We start from the raw sequence: 24,211 nt of genomic DNA on the forward strand, positions 1-24,211 counted from the left end.
TCCAGTAGTTAAACATACATAAATGAAAACAGTGAAAAACCGGCAAAAATAGGGCTGTGTAAAGAGTTAAAAAAAAAAAAAAAGAAATGGAGCACTGGTTAAAGAAAAGCACCTTTTTCTTCTGCTGCATGCAAAAACTTCGTCAGGCAATGGCAAAAGCAATGGAGAGTGCTCTGTCTCACAGTGATGAACAGCTGTTAGGTCTCCTGAAAGCAACTTATTTTAAAGCAACACCAGTGTGCATGATGATGCAGTAAAATATATTTTGTTTTTTAATATGCAAAAGTGCCCTTTTTTTGCCATTCCCCCCTAAAATTTTGGATTCCCCCCCATTGGCTGCAGCATAGGCGGGAAATCCCCCCCAGTGCACAAAAATGAAATTCAAGCCCTGTTCTACTTGGTAAAAGTATTAAATGAACAGGGGAGGTGAAGAGTAATGTAAAATAATGTAAGGAAAAATAAAATGCATATTTTTCACGGTAGGCAGTCAAATACACATTTTTCTGTGAAATTCATGATATTGTGATTTTTCCAGGGCCCTAGTTATAAGATATCTAGAGTAGCTCTTGCTTTCAAGATTTTAAAATACTCATTATTCCATAGATTTTTTTAAATCTTTATTTGCATCTGAAATGAACCATCAACAGAGAATAAGCTTAGGTTCTTCATGCATCACAGAAAATATGTTTGTATTAAAGGAGTCTTTCGGTTTCTTTCTCATGTCTCAACTGTACTTACACCAATGTTTTAAATGGGAGTTGCAAGCGCTACATCAGTGTTTAATTATTACCAAGCATTAACTACAGTCCCATGTAATCTGAGATATTTATCCAAATGAGATATGTTGCCCTAGTCAATAAATTGGAATACAGGAAAAGAATATCACAATTTTAAAATACACATAAAAAAGGATGTGTTGAAAGCAAAGTCAAATAATATCCCAGACACAAAGAAAAACAGGATACTCTAAAGCAAATAACGGATGCTGTAAATGTTTTGTGACAGAGACAAAAGTACAGTCAAAGTGGAAGGAAGCTTTTAATGAAGCTGAGAAAAACGTCAGGCCATATTGCTATGTACTGTGAAGTACGTTGCCTATTTCTCATCAGTTGTAAGCAGTTGTCCATTAAAATGCAAGTTTTAACCGGATTGTGCTTTTTTGCTAACTTGCATATTAAGGATAAATACAGTTGGTACTGCTGGAGGTGCAATCACACACTAAAGCATCTGTTGTGACACAATTGCCAAAACATTTTCATAGAGGATTAAAATAATATGGGTTAAAACTGTGGGAATCTTCTGAGTAATAGCTATTGAGTAATAGCTCTGCTGTAAGTAATGGGTAGAAACGGACCAGGGACGAACAATATTAAACATTTATTTAGTGTGCAGTATGTGCAATATTTGACCTGGGGTCACTTTGGGTTGCAAGAGTGAAATGGTTTAGAAAAAAATATAATTATACCTGGATCAATACTGAGTGCTCCACAGTACAGTTTGTCCTCAACATCCCATCTCTATTAAACCATTACTGTATTCACTGAATCTTACCTGGTTAGACTGTTGAACCCTGTTTTTTGTTCAGCAAATCTTCATCAACACAGCAGTTTAATTGATTACAGTTTCACAAGTCCTTTTCTGTAAAAGTTAATGTCGGAATTATTACATGTAGGCCTTGTTTTTATATGTGCCTCTCAGTATATTCAAATAAATTTAAAGCAGACGCTGATCTATCTTGCTGCTGTACTGCGCTCCCAGCAATGATGAAAACAGAGCTGAACTTTTGGAAACTGCCTGAGAATTTAATATTAAGTTATTTTATTATACATTTGCAATAAACCAGCTTATTTTGTTCTTTTTAAATAGTGTTGCAGGGCTATTTCAAAAAATAGGTATTTCAGAAATGCGTTAACGTTGTGTAGTAAGAGACGATGTAGAGTTTTAACACTACTGGCTTTGCCATGTTAAATTGAATTCATGAAGTATTGCCTACCTATAGTTTGCCAGGCTGGACTTCAATGGTTCAGTAGTTGGCAGCATTCGTTTGGTGGGTAGAAACAAGTGATTGACTTTACTTCAGGATGGAGGCAAGGCAACATTCAAATGGGTAGCAAGTAATACAAATAAAATGTTCTGTGGATATTTAATTTTGAAATGCTGTAGTTATAGCCAAGACTTTGGTTTCTTGAGCATAACCTTGTAAAAAAGCACCTGACTAGTGTTACTACAGCTGTGTGGATTATAGAAATATGAATGTACTGGGCAGTCTACAAAACATATCAGTATCAATAATCTGTGCTGGTTATTACTACAGAACTGTAAGTTATCAATATATAGAGTACATCAAACTAAACTAAAACACAATGTTATACTGATAGCTAAGTAATTTATAGTGCAGTTGATCTTTTTACTTATGAAAAGGAGGACACGCTGTTCTGTATCACAGTAATGGCTCCGTTCACCGACCCTTGACACTCCAGCACTGTGAGATCAAGTTCTATCTGGGAAGTTAAAGCTGTGATGGGAATGTGAGAGGTTTCCTGATTCCTCTCTTGTGCTGGCTTCAGGGGCTGGCCTCCCTTTATGATGGAAGAGGCATTGTTTCCTCTGGCATGAGATGGAAAATGTACGCTATGTACTCCATGTGTCAAGCCAGCACATACTGCTGGACTCAGGCACTGATAGAAACACATTTATTTGTTTATATGTGGGTTCCTCAGTTAAGACCAGGCTCAATATGAAATGTTGTAATTTCCTGCAGTGAATGGAGCCAGTAATACAAGACTGATAATCAGAAGTATGAATGTGTGGCTTGGCTTTTCTGTATCTTCTGTTGACACCAGTTACATGGTAAATGTCCCAATTAACATAAATAAAATATTAAGCCACGTTTTTAACTACACACTCGGACTATCTTGCTCTGCTATTTTAAAGAGAGAACATTACTATAAACCTCTGCAATGTTAGACGTTAACAGAAATCAAATTGCCTACTTATAATGTAGTTTGCCACTGGCCTATTATTAACTCTGAATTTGTCCAGATGAGAAAGATTAACTTTTTTCAGTGAAATACATTTTTGAATAATTGAGGCAGATCAGAAGCCCAGAGTTACAGTACAGCTGTTTATTAAATAATTTAGTACAACAGAACTTTTTATGCAAAACCTAAATCTTTATAATGTACTGTAGCTACAATGCACTGGTATCCAAGATAACTTTCTTTATTCCGTATCTGTGCCAAATTGCCTTTATTTTCCATTTTTGAAAATATTTATCCACCCTCTGACATCACCTCCTCTTTGGTGATGAAGCCAATGGAAATTATTGTGAAGGATGAAAACAGTTGTGTTTGCTAATTTATTACATTGAAACTAGGAGAATCTTATTCTTTCTTATTCTTTAAGTCCTGAGAGCTGAAGATACAGTAAGAGATTGTCAACAAAGAGGAGGACAACAGAATGTGATGGGGATCAGAAATGTTGAAGGCTAGAGGGAGGGGAAAGGGAGAAGCTTGAAAAGACAATACCGTGGTACACAAACACACTCTGGGGTGGGAAACTATATTGCCCTTTTAGTTACAGTATGGAGTGCCATGGAAAGACTGTTTTAACTTGAGTTTAGTTCAGGCTTTTTTGTTTTTGTTTTTTTGTAGCCTGCAAAAGAGGAAACCAGAAAAGACACTTTGGAAAAGGACGTAGACTTGGAGGAGGAGGAGGACAAGAACGGAGCTGGGGAGGCGATTCAGAAGAAGATTGAGGAAGAGAAAGTTCAGAAACCTGAATTGAAGGCTGAGAAGCCACACAAGAAGATGAAGACTGTGGTGTGCAAGGTCATGATGCTGGAAGGCACAGAGTTCCCCTGTGAGGTCGAGGTAAGAACTATCACTACACCTGTTACTTTAGAATTATTGTACATGTGCATGCCAGCATTGCCTTCAAGTAAACTCCAATTGGCTCCTATTCTGTTTACAACCTTTATTATTTTCATTAATATGGTAAAAAAAAAAATACTGGAGGACACAGTTTAGATAATAGAACAAATGTATTTTGTTTTCTATTAATTTTTTTATCGTGGAAAACTGTAAAATGTTTTTGCACATACACGTACTCAATTTTGTGACCTTTTTAGAGTTTTTTTTGTTTTTCCTCCTGTTGAACTGTAACTTTGATTGAGACCAAAGGGGACTAACCCATTGGGCACAGGGGAGGCAAACTATATATTTTGCTCCTCTACTTTTTTACTCCATGTATACATACTATTCTATGTTTTGTTATGGGTTTGCCTTTTAAATGGTTTAAAATGTAAAAAAAGTGCCTTTTATTTTACAGCAAGACCTTACGACATGTTACACGTTAAAATAGAAAAATACCCCAGGAGTAAAGAATAAGTTGTGTAGGACTTGCTTTACCCCAGTGAATTAACTACAAAACAAAGGATGCCAAATAGTGGTTCAAGTTAAACGTTGTTTGTTTATTCCCGAATAGTACATAACCTTGACACCGCATTTAATTTTTTTTTGTTTTTCATTCACAGTAAACAGTGGCCATAGACACTGTTTACATAAAGTAATAACATGAGGTTTACTTGTGCCTTTTTGTAGCTGAACAAGCAAACGAAAACGGACATTTAACTTTAAACACTTAAAATAATACAAACATGGAAATGGCGTTGTAAAATGAAAAAAAAAAAAAAAAAACTCACCGTTTTGGTTCTTGTTTATTACATTCCACATAAGTCAGAACAAAAAATATATAATCTATACAATCTATATAAAAATCACTACACAACATTTTCAGGAAGTTTGGGTACTATTTAAGTGAGGCATTTCAGAATGACATGCTTGCCTTTTTTCTGTCCCATGAGATTCTGACTCGCTCTAAAGCAGCACAACGCGTTTTTGTCCCAGATGGCTTTCCACAGAGATCACTATGTGTGCGTGAGCATAATCTGGTTTGTTTACTTTTTGCTGTCTAAAACTTTTAAATAAAGGCTCAATAGCTGCTCTGTTGATCCTGTTGTGTTTTTATATACAGACATGCTCAAATTTGTTGGTACCCTTACAGCTCATTGAAATAATGCTTCATTCCTCCTGAAAAGTGATGAAATTAAAAGATATTTTATTTTATACTTGCATGCCTTTGGTATGTCATAGAATAAAGCAAAGAAGCTGTGAAAAGAGATGAATTATTGCTTATTCTGCAAATATATTCTAAAATGGCCTGGACACATTTGTTGGTACCCCTTAGAAAAGATAATAAATAATTGGATTATAGTGATATTTCAAACTAATTAGTTTCTTTAATTAGTATCACACATGTCTCCAATCTTGTAATCAGTCATTCAGCCTATTTAAATGGAGAAAAGTAGTCACTATGCTGTTTGGTATCATTGTGTGCACCACACTGAACATGGACCAGAGAAAGCAAAGGAGAGAGTAGTCTGAGGAGATCAGAAAGAAAATAATAGACAAGCATGGTAAAGGTAAAGGCTACAAGACCATCTCCAAGTAGCTTGATGTTCCTGTGACAACAGTTGCAAATATTATTAAGAAGTTTAAGGTCCATGGAACTGTAGCCAACCTCCCTGGGCGCGGCCGCAAGAGGAAAATCGACTCCAGATTGAACAGAAGGATAGTGCGAATGGTAGAAAAAGAACCAAGGATAACTGCCAAAGAGATACAAGCTAAACTCCAAGGTGAAGGTACGTCAGTTTCTGATCGCACCATCCGTCGCTTTTTGAGCGAAAGTGGGCTCCATGGAAGAAGACCCAGGAGGACTCCACTTTTGACAGAAAAACATAAAAAAGCCAGACTGGAATTTGCTAAAATGCATATTGACAAGCCACAATTCTTCTAGGAGAATGTCCTTTGGACAGATGAGTCAAAACTGGAGCTTTTTGGCAAGTCACATCAGCTCTATGTTCACAGACGAAAAAATGAAGCTTTCAAAGAAAAGAACACCATACCTACAGTGAAACATGGAGGAGGCTCGGTTATGTTTTGGGGCTGCTTTGCTGCGCCTGGCACAGGGTGCCTTGAATCTGTGCAGGGCACAATGAAATCTCAAGACTATCAAGGCATTCTGGAGTGAAACGTACTGCCCAGTGTCAGAAAGCTCTGTCTCAGTCGCAGGTCATGGGTCCTCCAACAGAATAATGACCCAAAACACACAGCTAAAAGCACCCAAGAATGGATAAAAACAAAACATTGGACTATTCTGAAGTGACCTTCTATGAGTCCTGATCTGAATCCTATCAAACACCTATGGAAAGAGCTGAAACTTGCAGTCTGGAGAAGGCACCCATCAAACCTAAGACAGCTGGAGCAGTTTGCTCAGGAAGAGTGGGCCAAACTACCTGTTAATAGGTGCAGAAGTCTCACTGAGAGCTACATAAAACGTTTGATTGCAGTGATTGCCTCTAAAGGTTGTGCAACAAAATATTAGGTTAGCGGTACCATCATTTTTGTCCATGCCATTTTCATTTGTTTTATTATTTACAATATTATGTTGAATAAAAAACCAAAAGCAAATTTTATTAAATATGGAATAAACAATGGTGGATGCCAATTACTTTTGTCAGTTTCAAGTTATTTCAGAGAAAATTGTGCATTCTTCGTTTTTTGTGGAGGGGTACCAACAAATTTGAGCACGTCTGTATGTATTAGGCTTGTAACGATAACGATAATACTCGATTTGGGACCCCACGATAACAAATCGATTAATATTTTAATTAAATCGAATATTCAGTGAAATTAAAAGCGTGTCTTGTATATATTAACTTACTGTCAAGAATGCAACCTGTGTTGTTGCTTCTAGAAGTTACTGAGAATATGCGTCTGTGAACAAATACAGAGTGATGATGCAGAGATCAAGAGTAACCTGCTTTGTTAATGTGTTTTATGCATATTTTGTTTTAAATCAGTCCCAACTGTAGCCATCTGTCTTGAGCGAAACTAATATTTAACATTACTACGTTGTCACGTAGTAAAGAGAGATTGATGTTTACATTCAAAAAGGATTTTTTTTTTTAATGTAAACATTTTGAATGTAAACATCAGTCTTTCTTTCCTACTTTCACCTGAAGAGACCTTGAGGTCTCGAAAGCTTGTGATTTAATTATTATGTAGTTAGTCCAATACAAGGTATCACATCTCCTTCTCTTTGTCTAACGTTAGTGAAGAATGAATTTCACGGTACGTGTCACGTTTTTCACAGCCGTGAAATAGATAGGACTTGGTAATGTATGTAACCGAATCCACGTAGGTGAAACGTTGCGACGTGGTAAATCAATTAATAATAAATCCACATACGTGTATGAAAAGGATATTCTACATATTCAAGCATGGAGAGTGTGTCGCTGTGGAAAGTTCCGTTGCAGGAAAGGGTAGGATACCTCTGATGTACTGTTTGGAAAAATGACAATATAGTATTCACTGAAGATAATGCAAATCTAAGTGTAAGTGGCTATGCAAAGTCATGTACAGTTTTGATTAAAGTATGACAGTAACAAGTGAAAATCATCTCTGCAGCCGCGGCACTTGCAGGGACTGCTGCATTCACTAGAAGCTGGGCTACGTAATTCATTAATTGTAACCCCAACAGCAATACATTTTTTTTTTTTAAGCATTTTAACTTGATAGTTATCGATAATCGTTAGAATCTGCACGATAAACGATGTTAACGTCAGGGTTCGATTTACTATAATATATATTATAGTCATCTCGCATATCACATGGAGCTCTTTTTCATTTGCCATTTTTTAACTGTCGTGCAGATTCTGGTGAGACGGTAAATAAGTGCAAGGTATTTTTGTCATTTGTAGCAAATACGAACATCTGATTTTTTTGTATCCAAATACATGTCAAAAAATATTAGTTTGGATATTCAAATATTTGTCCTAGTAATGTCAGTAAACTTTAAACAGGCTATAATACGCGATAAACATGGAAGTGGAAAAATTGATTCAGGAAGTGCAGTGGTATCCTGTGGTGTATGATTTCTTCATTAAATTCATACATTAAATTCAACAGTAAAAAGGACAATGCCTGGGAGAACATTTCAGGCATTATTACTAGTGCCTGGTGAGTGACGCAGGAGTAGTATTTGCAGCAACACTGCGTCTGTCAATGTCTTATGTTTGTTCTAGCTGTCAAAAAATATGGGAAGTATATACGGATAGGGCCGCGTGAGTTTCTGGACTTAAAACGTTCTCCAAGCTCGCCCCTGTAGAACCACCTTATGAACCGTGTATTTACGACATCTGATTGAGTTAAGCATTGTATATGATGTTTGCAGCTGAGGTTTTTAACATTAATATTTGAATTGGGCATACATGTGAAAGGTTTGAGTAACATTTCAAAAGTTTGTTAACTAGCCTCATGTGTGATTTATCAGGTTGATCCATCTGGTAAAATGACTGGTAAAATGACAAGTTGTAAAAAATGACAAATTTGCTTCTGAAAGTGGTACAAAATGGCTCCGAGTGCATCTGAGAGCGTGTACCACCCCAGAGATTCAGGCAAGAGATTGGTTTTGCCCCAGGAGTTTGTCAACATGATCATTGGCTACTTTCACCCATGAAGCTGTAGGCTTTCTCAATTCCACTGTCACATAGTGTACACCGTTTTGCTTTAGAACATCAGTCTCCATTCTAAAATATGCTCTGTATGTGGTGGTAATAATATTGACACGGACAGTTTAACTCTTTTTATTTGCAATATGATCAATGACATAGGGGCATGCTTAAGACTAGCTCTGGTTAACTGGCCTGTGGAGATAACTCTTTACAGGTCTGTAGTGTTGAGAGTCGAGATGAAGTGCACTCCAGGTGAATGATTCTGATGATGAGTTTTAAAGTGCTGCCAGTTAGGCAGAGTGGTGGTTTCTAAAAAATAAAAAAAAAAACATTCAAACCAGGATGTCCTGATGTATGTGAAGTGCAAAGGGTTTCAAGGTAAATGCTTTGTTTTTAAGTCTATATTGTGCTGTTAGTGTGTATTCCTCCGCTGTTTTCACACAGTCTCTCTGGGTTTTGGAAATGACTTTCCTGTAACAGGAGCTGTGCTGGCATACCTCTTCTTTTGAAATGGGTCTATTGCAGTGTAAGAGTATGTAATTCTAGATTTATTCATTACCAATCCCATATTTGTTTTCTGCAAAAACAACAATAGGAGTTTGTGTGTGAAAACAAGAATAGTGACAAAGGGGTGCTTAAGATCTTCATTTTTCCCGGGGGGGGGGGGGGGGGGGGCAAATGTAGACTACATACATATCTTATAATTATATATAATGTGGTTAAAGCTGATTTGTTGTGTTGCTTAGTAATACATATTGTAGTAGTACAATGTGTGATTGTGTAGAAATGTTTTTTTGCAAGAACTTCTTAACCGAATTTTGGGAGTTGTTTGCGGACCACCTGTAGTTTTACTTATGGACCACAGGTTGGGAACCACTGTGTTATACCAAAGCTGCTCTTTGACCCTGTGATGCAGTCGTCACCCCGCCCCAAAGGGATGAAAAGGACTCTGCTTAGTCTTTTTTTCATTGTGTTTTTTCTGTTTTACAGATGCTATGCGTAGGTCTGTCTGCAACATGGTGCTCAGCACATGTGCAGTAAGAGCAGCTGCTGGGCTCAGCAGGACTGCGCAGGACCGAGATACTGGCTTCGGTTGTTGTTGCTTGCAACTTCAACTCCAGTATCCTTGATGCCGTTTTGGTGACAGCTTTTTAGCATCACCATTACAAAGGCTGTTAGTCCTTGCTAACAAGCAGGCTTCCCTCAGTCTCGTGTGTGGTACTGACCCGAGTGGCTTTTACAGGTGGGCATCTTGTACGTTGCCACCCACGGTGACCGAATGGTACCGAGGTCACTGACCCGCTTCCGCTCCCGACCCTGTACCTAACCGAGACTGAGGTTACCGCACCGGTACCAACCCTGTACTGTACCAGTACCGACCCAGTGTTGAAGTCACCTAACTGGTATCGACCCGGTGCTAAAGTCACCAAACTGGTACTGACCCAGTCGCAAACGGTGCCAAAGCCACCAAACTGGTACCGAACCGGCCTGGTGCTGACCAGGTACTGACCCGCTACCGACCGGTGCCAAACCGGTCCTACTTGGGTCTTGACCCGCCCGGTGCATAATGTGAAAGCTGAACCTGGTCCATTTTCCTCCGGTTGAAGCTTCTATTGCAACCTTGGTCCAGGTGCCTAATTTGACACTCCTATCCAAGGACGCTGCCTGCCCTAACAAGTAGTGCCGGGTTTCTGAGGTGAGCCTCAAAATAGAGCCTATTCAAAAGGAGTGTTCGCTGCACGTCTAGGGAACTACAGCAGCATCCTGGTAGCCTAACAGTCGCATTTGCTGCAGTTCCTCTCTGAGAACCACAGGCCCTCACCACAACAGCTGGATGAGCTGTGCCTGCTTAACAAAAAACCTGCTCTGTGTGCCCAAGCTCAATGGCTGCGCTGGTAGCTGCACATAGGCAGCTTTGGCTTTCCCAGGCATGTGTGCCTGACGGGGACTGAGGCAGGATGGATTGGTGGTAACATCACAGACCAAGAAATACACACAACACAAGTGTACTGCGGGGTCGCAAATGCGCTCTTATTTATTAAATAATAAATCAAACAAACAAACAAAAGACTTTTACAAAACACACAAAACAAAAGGCACTTTGGCCAAAACAAACACAATGAAAAGTCAGACGAGTATTAAAACCTTCACGAGTAGCAATTGTTTTTAGTTATTTTGTTCTTACTTTCTCTGTCTCCTTTCTCCTTTTCTCCAACAGCCCCACCTCCAGTCAGCAACAGCTGCTGGTTTATATAGTGGTTGATGGATTAACTGGTTGTCAATTACCACGTTTATCCCTCGACCACATTCTGAAAACAAAACCACCTTTCCCAGTACGGCTGGGCAATGTCCCTCCTTCCTGATTTGTATCTATCATTGATTCGTTCTGAATAATTTAAACCCACCCAACTACTGAGTGGCAACAAATTCTGCATTTTTATTGGAGACACCGCTTGCGAGATTTAAAACTAGATTACAATTACAGTAGAAAGGTTGTTTGCAGAATTTAAAGCTATATTACAGTTAGATGGTGAGAATTTAAAACAGAATTACAAATTGTTGGCATAATGTAAAAAAAATTCCAAGACACACAAAAAGCCAGAAGAATGTGCCTGTGACCATAAGGATTTTGTTGTGGAAGACAGAAAAGAAAAAAAGGTACAACTAAGTGTGCAAGTATTGTCGAGTTACTACTATTGTGACAAACGCCCAAGCATTTTTGAAAGTAACCGAAAACAACTTTAAAACATTTCCAAAGGGGGGACCAGCAAAGAAAGTTTGAAAGCCCCTACTCCTAAGGAGCTGGTTCACCTGCTTCCCAAGTGACCACCTCCAGGACGTAAAAGACCGTAACAGCCGGATGCACCCTCTGCCAGAGGTGATGATCGGGATCGGCCCACAGGATGCTGCTGTGGTGTCTCGGGAGGTAGCAGTTCTGCTAAAAAAACGGACTGTTCGCACTATTGGTTCTACTCCAGGTACTTCCTAGTGCCAAAACAGGTTGGTGGCCTCAGACCGATCTTCGACCTCAGACAGGTCAACCCGAAGGAGGTTCAAAATGTTGACAGTGCAACAGCTGCTGCAATCCATCAGGCCAGACGACTGGTTCACCACAGTGGACACCTCAGACGCCTATTCCCACATCCCCATAAAACCAGCGCACAGGAAGTACCTGCGGTTCACCTTTCAAGGAACAGCATACGAGTCCTTTTCGAAGTGCATGGAAGCTATCTTGGCACCATTGAGACTCAAAGGCATCGGAGTACTCCATTATCTGGACGACTGGCTAATTTATGTCAAGTCATCAGCACTATCGGAGGCCCACACGGAACTTGTCACCAACCACCTTCAAAACTGGTTTTGGAAGTAGAGTGTTAAAGGTGGCTTCTCAGTTGACCCTTACAACACAGGCATAGAGGTGAAAATGTCCCTCAGTTTTTTCACCCTAGCTACTGGGGTTTCAAATGGTAACGCACAGGGCAGCCTTTGGCTTAGCCTTGTAGCATTCCGGTCGTTGCCCTTGCGATGGCTTTGGTACACTAACCCATTTGGTAATTATTATATTTTGTACTTGAAAGGGAACATTAGGTTATTATCAAAATCCTGGTTCCCTGAAATAGAAATGTAACCATTAACCTTCAAGGTTGCTGCATCCATGATTGCAGCAGACTTGAAGGAAAAATGACGCTGAGATTTGTGAGCGCAGTCCTTTTCATCCCTCAGGGCAGGGTCACGACTGAGTCACAGGCTCAAAGAGCAGCTTTGGTATACAATATTCTGGATTCGAGTCTTTAGGAGGTAAATGCCCATTCGATAATGGTTACATTTCTATTTCAGGGAACCAGGGTTATGACAATACCCTAATGTTCCATGGTGTAGACAAGCCTCATTATTGGGTCTGCTGGTGACAATACTGAGAATCTTTTCAATCACAACACATGTCACATTTAAATATTTTTGGGAAAACTACAGGCAGATTTGAACAAAAATGTGTTTCCAGTAACACACACACACACAGAAAACATAAGTTTTGTTGGAAAAGTTATGCAACTTTAAGCTTTAGGGTTCAGCCAGGGAGGGATAGTATAGGTTTGAGAAGCATGGAGAGGTAACAAATCTACACAATGAAAGAATTTCAAGTCCTTACTTACTATATAGCTTCCCTGTTGGTGACAAAGTATCTCCGTCTCAAAAAGAAAATAATTGAAGTCTTGTAGTGGTCATTCTAACACCAAGACTGTTTGCAGATTCTTTATTCACATAAGAGCTCATAATGGTATCTAGAATCTTTTGTACTAAACATTGTGAAGCACTGAGCAAGCTTGTCATAAGTGCAGTTCTAACTGCAGCAACATTATTATTATTATTTATTTCTTAGCAGACGCCCTTATCCAGGGCGACTTACAATTGTTACAACATATCACATTATACAGATATCACATTATTTTTACATACAATTACCCATTTATACAGTTGGGTTTTTACTGGAGCAATCTAGGCAAAGTACCTTGCTCAAGGGTACAACAGCAGTGTCTCCTACCAGGGATTGAACCCACAACCCTCCGGTCAAGAGTCCAGAGCCCTAACCACTACTCCACACTGCTGCCCACATGTCAGCCAGCAGTTTAAGTACATGCAGGGATTAAGTACAAATAGAGAACTATTACTGTAAATCCTTGTTACAGTACATAATAGAGAAAGCTTTATAGCTTAACATTGGGAAAATTCACTTAAAGATTTAAAACATACCCTAAGTGAGCTCAGTGGAATAAGTACTGTAATACAGTAGGATATGGGACAGTTTCTTGGCTCGGATCTGACAGCTTTAATGTGGTTTACGTACACAACATCAGACTTGTATGGCTCGGCAGTTTTAATTATTGTGATATTAGTGGCTCTCGTGATTTAATAGTTGCATTGGTTATGTGTGTTTCATTTTGATATAGCTAAAGTGGTTTGTTTTATTACAGATTGCTCTTTCCAGCTTTAGACAACTGTGAGGCCAGTAGGCTGTGGATGATGTGCCCAGGGAATTCAGGCTTTAAGATTTCAGTGCCTCTGTGCTTCGTAACATTTCTTCATACAGTAATTGAAGTTCTGGTACACAGTACACAGAATAGGTGATTGCTATTTTATATCTTCTGGTTTAGGATGCAATCAGAGTGGATTACAAATTGTTACTGTTCTGCGCATACAATAAAAACAAAGAATTTCACCTCGCAAATGTCTAGGCAGTCAATACATTGGTCTATCAATGTTTGACACAATGTGGTGGAGCTGAGATTAAGATAGGCACCGAGGGCCACTGTAGTAGAATAATATATATCTATTTTTATATAGCACCTTTCATAGTGGACCACCATCACAAAGCGCTTTACAGAGGTAGGCTGTGAACTGTGCATTGTATACAGAGTCACTTACAATAGGACATTGATTTTAACATCTCATCCGCAGGATGGAGCACAAGGAGGTTAAATGACTTGCTCAGGGTCCCACAGTGAGTCAGTCAGTGGCAGAGCTGGGATTTGAACCGGTGACCTTCTGGTTACAAGCCTTGGACTTTAACCACTGGACCACACAGCCTCCTCTAATATAATAATGGAATATATAATTAGGCAGAAGAGGTGGAAAAATAATGATCCCATGAGATGATAGGATGCTTAAACCCTGACCCTGTTTCAGCATCTCGCTTGCACAGGGATTTGATTGGTGCTTGGTAAATGGTTGTGACGCTTTGCTTACCTCTGAAAGCAGTAGAAGTACAGTGCTCTGCAGGGGCCTGTTTAGCTGCTGGTGTTTTAAAACCCTGAAAGCGGAAGATTGACAGTGTCTCATTTAGAGATTAACTTGTGTTTAAACCAAGACTACAGTATGCCAGTAAAAAATTATGAAATTAGCGCCGCACCTGTGTTTTATATATAGTCTCGTATCTTGTAAAGCGCTTTGTGATGGTGGTCCACTATGAAAGGCGTTAAAAATAAAGATTATTATTATTATTATTATTATTATTATTATTATTATTATTATTATTATATAAAAAAAATAGAAATAACTGACGAGTGCAGGTGACCCTAATCTTTTTCCTGAAAATCTTTCTCCTTAAAAAATGTGTGATAGTGGTGTGTGGAAGGGTGGTGGGCAATTCACTGACACACACGGGAGACCGAAGGTTTTATTTGAAACACCGTACTGGTGCCCAGTTCTGTTTTCTTTTTAGCCCGCAGAGGGCGCTGTTGTCTGTGGCCTGAATACCGACAATGGTAGTCAGGTCCACAGTAATACCACTACAGGTGCAGTCCAATGCTTTCGCACTCACAGGTGCTCAAAAGAATAATGAAAACAAAAGGCGAAAGAAAAAGGGAAAATAAAACACAGTAATAAAACTACAACACAGTAAAAAAAACTACAAAATAAAGGTGCTTCTTACGCAGTGCCCCCACTGCCGCTAAGCCGGTCAGTTCGGGTCTCCGACCAACACTCAGCTATTCTCTATACACTGGGGTGGCCAGAGTTCCCCGTATAACTACACACGTCCCCTTGGGTACCTAATTTATTTCTTTTAATTCTTGGTTTATTTTAAGGCGGGCTGTCTCCCTCAGCCATGCTTGCCTGGTCTTTTGTTTACACTAGCGTCTTCCACCAGCGTCACTGGGTATCCTCACTTTGGCCACCCGAATGCATAACCAAGCGCAGTACTTATGGGCCAAGCAATCCCCCAAGGCCTGCCTCTCAGCCACTCAGAGAGAGGGAAAGCCAACACACCCTCTTCCCCACATCTCTGTGTCACTGCCGTGACTGACAGGCGGATCTTACGAGGCTGCTGCCCTCTTCCTGCAGAACCATGCATGCGCCAGACAGTCAGCACAGACCTCCCCGTTACATGGTGGCATTTCATTCAATGTAATGAAGTGTAAGACCTAAACTTCTTTTTTTTTTTTTATCACAGATGTACCGATTTAATGGTTATTATACTGTGTGCAGACTCTTCTACGTATAGGACATGCCAAACTTTTACTTGTACCACAGTTTTTCCATACTCCCTTTACAAGATCTATAATCCTGATAAATTTATGATGGAGCATTTTACAAATGGGAAGCCATCTACACATCAGCAGGATATGGGTTTGATTTGAAATGTAAATAACCTTACAGTAACAAATTTGAAACTTTGTATTATTTGTTTATTTAGCTGACGCCTTTATCCAAGGCGACTTACAGAGACTAGGGTGTGTGAACTATGCATCAGCTGCAGAGTCACTTACAGTTACGTCTCACCCGCAAGACAGAGTACAAGGAGGTTAAGTGACTTGCTCAGGGTCACACAATGAGTCGGATGCTGAGCTGGGATTTGAACTGGGGACCTCCTGGTTACAAGCCCTTTTCTTTAACCACTGGACCACACAGCCTCCTTGTACAATTGTATTTAATCATACAGGACAGACTGACAGACAGATGTACAGTAATACTCTTTAATGCTTTACATTGTGTCATGGTTATATATTTTATTTAGGGACTGTAAGCATCAGTGAAATAGACTTTTTAAAGGCTCAGTTTTTTAAAAATCACCAAAAAGGATCCCAGTTCACTTTTGGCTCCTGTACTGTAAAACACTTGTGTACCAGTAGACCAGTATAGAGCAATGAGAAAATTGTTACACGACAAGTTCTTTGTGTTGAACCCTTCAGTGGTTGTAGTTTAGGGCTCTGGTGGGATCTATTAATCTATAAATGGGGCACTATTAACTAGTGTGGTCCGAGTGAAAGCAGAACTAATAACACACAAATATATTTTACTGGAGCAGCACCAACTAAAAGCTAAACTAACAATGGGCTAAAACAATGGGCACTAGTCACTTTTTAACATTAGATTTACAATAACAACTAGAGTTTAGAGCATAGAGATATTAAAGCACACTTGGGAGACTCCCACACACTAGATGTTGTTTTTCTCAAAGTCCCGTTTTTGAACAACTGTAGTATTTATGTCTGTTTAGATCAATTAAAAAGACCCCTTGAACTGCTGCTTTGGTTTCTTGTTGAAAGTGGAATAACATAACATTCCAATTAGTAAGCTTTCAAGTGTTTGTCCAACATGTATAATGATTGTTTTAAAAGTAATTGCTGTGTGTAATGCACAGCATAAACAATGTACAGTAGGTACTGAAGCCTGTACTTTTGAAGCAAGTATGACTTCATACTGTATTTTAAGTGAGGTACGGTACAGTATAAATACATTGCTGATTGTGCTCTTGACAGATGTTCTGCTTTCTCTGCTTTCTATAGTTAAAGATGTAGTGCCCCATATTTTAACTTTTTAAATCATGAAGGTCCAGGTATTAAAGTGGCATATCCCTCCTATTGTATTTGCTTAAACATCGCAAACCATTTGAACTCTGGGATGAAAGCATTAGCTAAAACATCTGCCTTTGTTTGTGGTTGTTATCATGGAAACAGACTGGTGACAAGAAAGTTAGTACTGTAAATGTGAACACATTGATTTCAGTCTTATGTACTGTATACTGTACAGTGCTCCCTGTACTCTTAGTGCAACATGCCCTTTTCACTATAGTACATGCCTACTACAGTTCATCATCTTCCCTTGACTGCCACTATTGTACCACAGCATCACCAGCAACATGTTTCTCTATGTCTCATGCTTAGTGCATCACTCCAGAGCCCTAGTATTGGCTGGGCAAGCAACCAATCACAGCTGGAAGCAAGATAAACAGAAAGTAGTATGGTATTTAATTTGCTGTAGTTTTGCTGACGGTGTGCTAACAGAGTCTGTGTTTTTACATGGTAACCAGGCTATTTTGAAATCTGTTACCCATACTTCATGTCGGTCTGTTCCGTACTGGGTAGAATTTTGCAAAAAGCAGTGTTATTGGTAGCGTTAGTGTCTCGCAGCTGTATTACAACTTTGTAGAAAAGAAAATTGAGCAGAACACTGTGAAGTGTAATTCCCCCCAAATCAGTTAACACATTCATTCAAGAGTTAACACATGCCAAAAAATAAGGTTAGCTGGAGAAAACCATGAATGCTGAAAAAAGGGCCTGTCTTTTCTTTGGTATAGAAATACTGTATAACTACAGTAAGTATAATGCTATAAATGTACTGTTTACAAAGTTTTATATTGTTGTTACTTACTGTAAGCTACAGTACATTCAGTAATAATTTGAGTATAGACTTTTGTTTTATATATATATATATATATCACTATCATAATAGAACTTTTTAGTTGGTGGTTCAGTTCGTCACAGTACAGTGGTTTTCTTCTACTGTAATACCTTTTTTTTATCTTTATTTTTTTATATAGCACCTTTCATAGTGGACCACCATCACAAAGTGCTTGTAATAGCTAGTAACCAGAAGGCTATTACAGTTTAACACATTTACATACTTCTGACGTTCTGCAGTTAAAATTATTGCACCATTGTTCCAGGAATAGAATAAAACCTACTGTATAGATGAAAGTACCAAACATTACTAATTTAAGTTAACATTTTGGTGACTTGAAATAGGTTTCTGTTTTGAATAAATGTTTTGGAAGCCTTTATACAGTACCACAGTTAACACTCTGTGTATAATTATGCATAATAAAATGCACTAGACAGTACAGACTGGGTAATAATAATTGTAATTTATGATATACTGTAATGAAGTATTTCTTCCAAAGAATGGTGACCATTGCCAGCACTCGCACGATATCAGGCTTAAAACAATGCTGAACAAGTGCCTGTTCAACACATGTTGGATAAGTTCAAAAGTGTTTGTAAATATCAAACTTGTTTTCATGTGAATGTCATTTTGTTCTGTGTTTTTTGGAGCAAATTAAAAGCAGTTGGTTAAACTTTAGAGCATTGATCTTAATTAGTGCCAAGAGCAATTAATTACTTGCATGGTCTTTATGTATTAAAATTCAGTTCAATGCACAAAATGACTGTCCACTGAAGGTCTATGTTTTTCATTTAAAATAACATATGGAGTGTCTCAATTGAAAAAGGACTTTAGGGACTTAATTCCATGTATTGACTTTTTAGAGCTCACCTTCTGTATATACAGTAACACCAGCCCAGTTAAATAGTATATATACTTTCTTAAATATAAACTATATCTTTAAGCATGGTGTTTTTCCCTAGAATGTCATGCTGTACATTGAATGAGAACATGCATCATTGTTTAGCAGTAACTGTGCCAAAGTCATTAGTACGCAGTCCTGGCTCTGATTTATTCCACTCCGCCTAATTCAATTAAGCATAATCCCAGATCATGTCTGTTTTTCCCCCCCCAGCAATTCCATAAGTTTTAATGGGGACTCTCTTTTTAAAGTAATTATCAAGCTTATCCACACCAGTGCTAATTGTTTTTAATTATTTTATTTATTTACTTGTATTTAATGTAGAATATTTTGTGGAATCAGCAAAAAAAGGTGCATTATAGGTAATCTAGCTCTTCAGTAAAAGACCAAACAGAGACAGAAGTTGTTAAAGAATGTATTCCTAGTAAAGATAATTACAGTAGGAATGTATCACCTGCCTTGCATAGAGTCCAGAAAATTCATGTTTTATTTAATTCTGACTTGACCAAGTGGCTGATTTCCAAAGTACACAAGACAGTTTCATGATGCAGTAGTCAAAAATTGTGTGGGAATCAGCTGCGAGAGATAGAGGGATTGTTCAAACGTCGGACAATCCCTTTTCTGCAATTCAGATGCAGTTGCAGATGGCCGTCATTAGGGTACCAGCAATAGTAGCCTTAATGTGTGGCTATATTCCAGTGGCTTCATGGTGTATACCGACAATGGTACTGTATGGGGAAAATGCAGCTAAAAAAAGGTTAGCCAAACAGGCCGCTGAGCACCGCTCCCACTAAAAGGGACTCTCCCTGATGCACCCTCGATTTTTATACTTTTGAGAATCCCATGAACTGTTTTTTACTCTTTGACAACAATTACCCACAGTGGTCACGTAGTCGTAAGATCACTCGCCAATGAAGGGTTTCAAAATGCTGTGTCTCAGACCTGGCTCATCAGCCTGGAGGTGTATCGGTGGCTGGTGTTTTCTATAGCGAGACGCTCTTCTCTCTGACTGCCATTCCATGTTAACATGCACAGCCGGCAGCAAGTCTCACACAGAGTGTCTGGCTTTCTTTTAATTTTTTTTCAAACTGTTCACAAAAGAAAACCAAAACATACACTATTTCTTTTCGCAGGGCCTCAGCTCTGCCACAGGTCCTTTTTTAATTTTTACCAAATAAGGGACCCTTTTAGATTGTTAAGCTCTCATGTATACTGTGGAATCGATTTGCTTTATTGACCTGTGACTAATTAGATGAAAATGAAAGTTTTAAAATAGCCTTGTGTGAAACATTAATATATCAATAAACATCAACTGTACCAATTGGCTGTGTTATTTAAAAATAACTGTCCAACACATTGGACATTACCTGCTAGTTTATTGATTGTAACTACAATTACATGTCAAGTGGCCTGAGTGATAGTGACAGCACTATCACTGCACCAAGTCGATTATCTAATATAGTGATGCTAATGGACCACTTTGTTGCAGGGGAAAATAGTGGGCAAGCAGTATTATGGTAGAAAAAATAGATGTTCCTGTCTAAGTGTAAATGTATTCCTTTGATGGCTGGAAGAAAAAGAAACCTATTATTTGATACTGTCAGGCTGTATTTTAGTTAACAAGCATTCTGTGAACACTTCTGCCAGTGCTCACAGTGGGGAATTTACTGAGTTTAGCCTAAAAGTCTAAAGTAAATGGCTTAAAAGGTGTAGTAAAAGATTTTGATTAAATCCATTCACAAGGTAATAAATAGTGCAATAAATAAAGTAATAAACGCTGTGATGGGCAGATTTAATCACATGGATTTGTTCAAATCCTACTATGGTAATCTAAAACAAAAGCAAGTTTAAGACTCCCATTAGGCTTAACCACAGTCTTGTGAAACAGCACTGTGTCATCACGTCTATTCATTTTTCATCACGGGCGCTGTGGAGATGTCTACTCAACCCATGTTTTCTGCACATTTCAACAAATGAAATACAGTCAATGTGAAGTATATTGCTTTCCAAGTCCATATACCATTGTGGTTCTCAAGAATATGAGTCAGTGGACTTGTCTGGCCACAGCATTCTTTGGGGATCAACCTGAATGCTTGCCTAGTGTTACATACGATGACATCCATTGCTACAAGATAAGAAACCAGCCTCTCGAATCTGTACACCTTTTGTGTTTGCATGGCTGGCCAAACTCTATGAAGTTTATTTATTCATGTTTACTGTATCACCTATTCATTTCAGGCAAGGTCACGCACATGGGCAAGCTTCTGAAATGCCTGATCATGTGATTATTTTTTGGGTAAAGAAAAGAGACAGAAACCATATTAAGCACTTTATATTACTGTCCAAAGACAACTTCCAACCAATTATTTTCCTATTTAGCCGTTCATGCAACACATGAAAAGTAAGCAATCAGCTGTGAGCTGTAATCATGTTGCTATGGTATTATTTACAAAAATAGAAGGTACATTATGTTAGGTAATTGTATATGTTAATTGTTCAACAAGATTATGTAAGAGAAGCCAGACACAAACATGCATATTTTTCAGTACAGGGCAAATTGGGGGGAGAAAACACTGTACATAACAAAATACAGGCCAGATTTAATGGAGCTATGGATTGTCATGAAAAATCTTACTACCATGAAATAATACAGTAAGTAACGTTGTGTATTTGAATGCAAACCAATTGGATATTATTTTAAGTTTGTTACATCCTAATACTAATTGAATAGCTGAGGTACAGCTGTGGTGCTTACCTTTGCAAAAGAAGGTACAACAAAATGAGTTATTTACACCAGGTTCACTGTTTACAAAGTAATTGCAGGCCATGGACACTGCTTGAGAACCACAGGTGTACTGTTTAGGGTTATCGGTAATATAAGTCATTTGACCACTTACTGTAACATTGTTCCTCATGTATGGAGGGCAGGTTTAACAAGCACACTTAAACCAACACACAGTGCTCTACAATACACGGCACATTTCAGTGAGAAACTAAAACAATTGTAATGGTATACAAACTAGTAAGAAACTACTTTATATAGTTGAAAGAAGGAGCAGTTTAGTTACCATCTTGTTTCTTGCTAATTTTAAAACTATTTTAGTCCTCAGCCCTTTATTTCAAGAGCTGAGAAAACAAATATAGTAACTTTTATTTCCTAGTAAGACAAAAACACATTGTAGATATCCTACGTGGTATTTCTGTTATAAGCCTAATTTTGCACGGGACTAAAAATCAGGTGGTTTTGGAATTTTTACCAACATCTTTGAAATGTAGTCCTGTGTGAATCATCCATTTCTTTTTATCATAGATAATTTTCTCAGAGGTGCTTTTTACAGGACATCGGGACTTTCTGTGAAGTTTCATACAACAGCGTCCTGTGTCTTTTTACTCCTGTGCGAATCGACCATGTCCAGTGTTATGTTAGAATTGATACAGCATTTCCGGGGTATTCACCTCAAAGCAACACCAGACTTTACAATAAACCATAATATAATATTAAAATTGGTACAATCTGTCCCGAGATTCTACATTTCAGTAAAATGCAATGATTGGGAATAACCAAATTGGGGATCAGGGAAAAATACAATAAATGGATGCTTTGACCGCTGTATTTGAAGTTATGTATGGCAATATATATCATGCAAGGGACAAAATGGTTATTCTTACCTTTGCAAAAGAAGGTACAACAAAATGAGTTATTTACACCAGGGTTCACTGTTTACAAAAGTGCCTTCTCTGGCCACAACATGGCATTTCATTTTGAATGTACCCACTTTTCTTGATGAAAACAAATCCATGTCTGGGAGGTTACTAGATGTCCCCCCCTTTTTACCAACTCTGAGAAAGAAAACCATTTGATTTGTAAAACTTGTCAAGATGGACCTATTGGGGGAAGTGCAAATAGATTTTGTGAAAGTTCAGTATATTCTGTGCCGTAAATGTGGAAATAATGCAGTATGGTGTTTCTAGATTAAAGGAAAGTGCATGACAGAATGCAAAGGGATACCCTGGGGAGTGAATGGAAGCTTTAACTGCCTGGAGGGAAGTTGGTTGGTTAAAAGCCAACTTCAGTGACAGTTGCTCCCATGAGTGCATGAGTGTTCCATTTTCTCTCTCAATAAAGTGCTGTGCTAAATTTCCTGACTTGCTGTGTCTTTTATAATTGACCCTCATTTGACTTTTGGGGAATTTGGCTTCCTGGTTAAAATTGTTATTAATGATGTACTCTATATTGTGTACAAAGGAGTTTTTCAGCAACTCTCTGAGATTTGTAGTAAAACAGATTTCAGGGGGCTAACTAATGTGTTTACCCTGAAAAGTGATTTTTAACCCATTTGGTACTGCAACAAAAGAGCTACTGACTAAAACTAGCTACAGTTTAAGCTACAGGTGTTGTATCACAGCAAAGCTCAACAAAGCCATCTCAAACAACCTATTTACAGGAATTGTCTGTCTCGAGGCAAAACAAGACAGCATTTAATTTCATTCACATGTGAGTACAAAAATCAATGAGAAAATGTATTCTGATTTGTCAGCCTGCTGTGTTGCAAGATGTTAGTTTGTAGTTAATGTATTTTATCAACAATTATTATTTGTAAACTAAATAAGAGATGTTTACATGTCAATGTTTTCAGACCACCAAGAAAGTTATGTTTTCTTAGGCTAGGTCATTTATTGCCTATAAAAGAGATTAGTTAATTCCTAATGCCCTATGCCCTCCACACTGTTGAATGACAATGATATTTATCCCTTGGAACACAAAAAAGCAATAGTGGCATTAGGACTAGTTTTTGATACTAATGACCTCATAACAATATTGCGAGTAGTATCGCTTCTAGGGAGTGATTTATGACAGCTTTCAAGAAATGAACATACCACAAATATCTTGCTCGCACCATAAAATGGGACAAAAATCCTTCAGTGTCTTTTTTTCCATTTAGCAAATGTTGCTTTTGTTCTTTGTGCTTTTTTATTTGCTCCCAGCTCAGAGGATACATAGCCCGAGGAGGTAGCGTGTTAGTCGTCTTTGTGGAGTCTGATTCTTGTCAAATTGTTATACAATACCATTAGTGTCAAAGGACCTACACAAAGATAGTTGATGGTGTTTGTGGGGATTTACTGCAATGTTAAATTCTGCCTTGTTAGCATATACATGAATTCTTTAAAGTCTACCAAGCAGCCAACATGTCATTGATAAATGCCACTGAGAGCTAAGTGGGTGTTGGGAATTCCTCAGGGATTTGAAAATAATGTGCTTCCCTGCAGCTGACAACAAAAGTGAAATTGGAGGGTGATTTTTAAGTCTTCGACTACTGTAAATACTGTAAAGGGGCTTAACTTTATTGGACCAAGTTAGGGGGAGAAAAATGTTCTCCAGTGATGGCTCTTTGGCTTTAGTCTGACAAAACTCTGATAAACCACACAATTGCATATATGTGTGTAAAACCTTTATTATTTAACCTCATCGCCTAGATTTTAAGATTTGTTTTTTTCCATCACCAAATGTCAGTTATGCAAGAGCAAGCTTTTTTTTTATTTTATTTTTTTTATATAAA

At 38.3% G+C, this 24,211-nt stretch overlaps 1 protein-coding gene across 21 annotated transcripts in view; it reads left to right on the forward strand.

The window, feature by feature from the left end:
* The window catches only part of LOC117411181 (protein 4.1-like), a 96,461-nt gene that overhangs the window by 29,402 nt on the left and 42,848 nt on the right, over nucleotides 1-24,211 (forward strand). For all 21 annotated transcript variants that reach the window (XM_059025131.1, XM_059025127.1, XM_059025133.1 and 18 more), the window contains exon 3: nucleotides 3,654-3,872. In XM_059025131.1, the coding sequence (XP_058881114.1) occupies nucleotides 3,654-3,872 (219 nt within the window). The remainder of the gene's footprint in view (nucleotides 1-3,653; nucleotides 3,873-24,211) is intronic.

This window comes from Acipenser ruthenus, chromosome 6 (genome assembly GCF_902713425.1).
Source record: "Acipenser ruthenus chromosome 6, fAciRut3.2 maternal haplotype, whole genome shotgun sequence".
Taxonomy (NCBI): Eukaryota; Metazoa; Chordata; class Actinopteri; order Acipenseriformes; family Acipenseridae; genus Acipenser; species Acipenser ruthenus.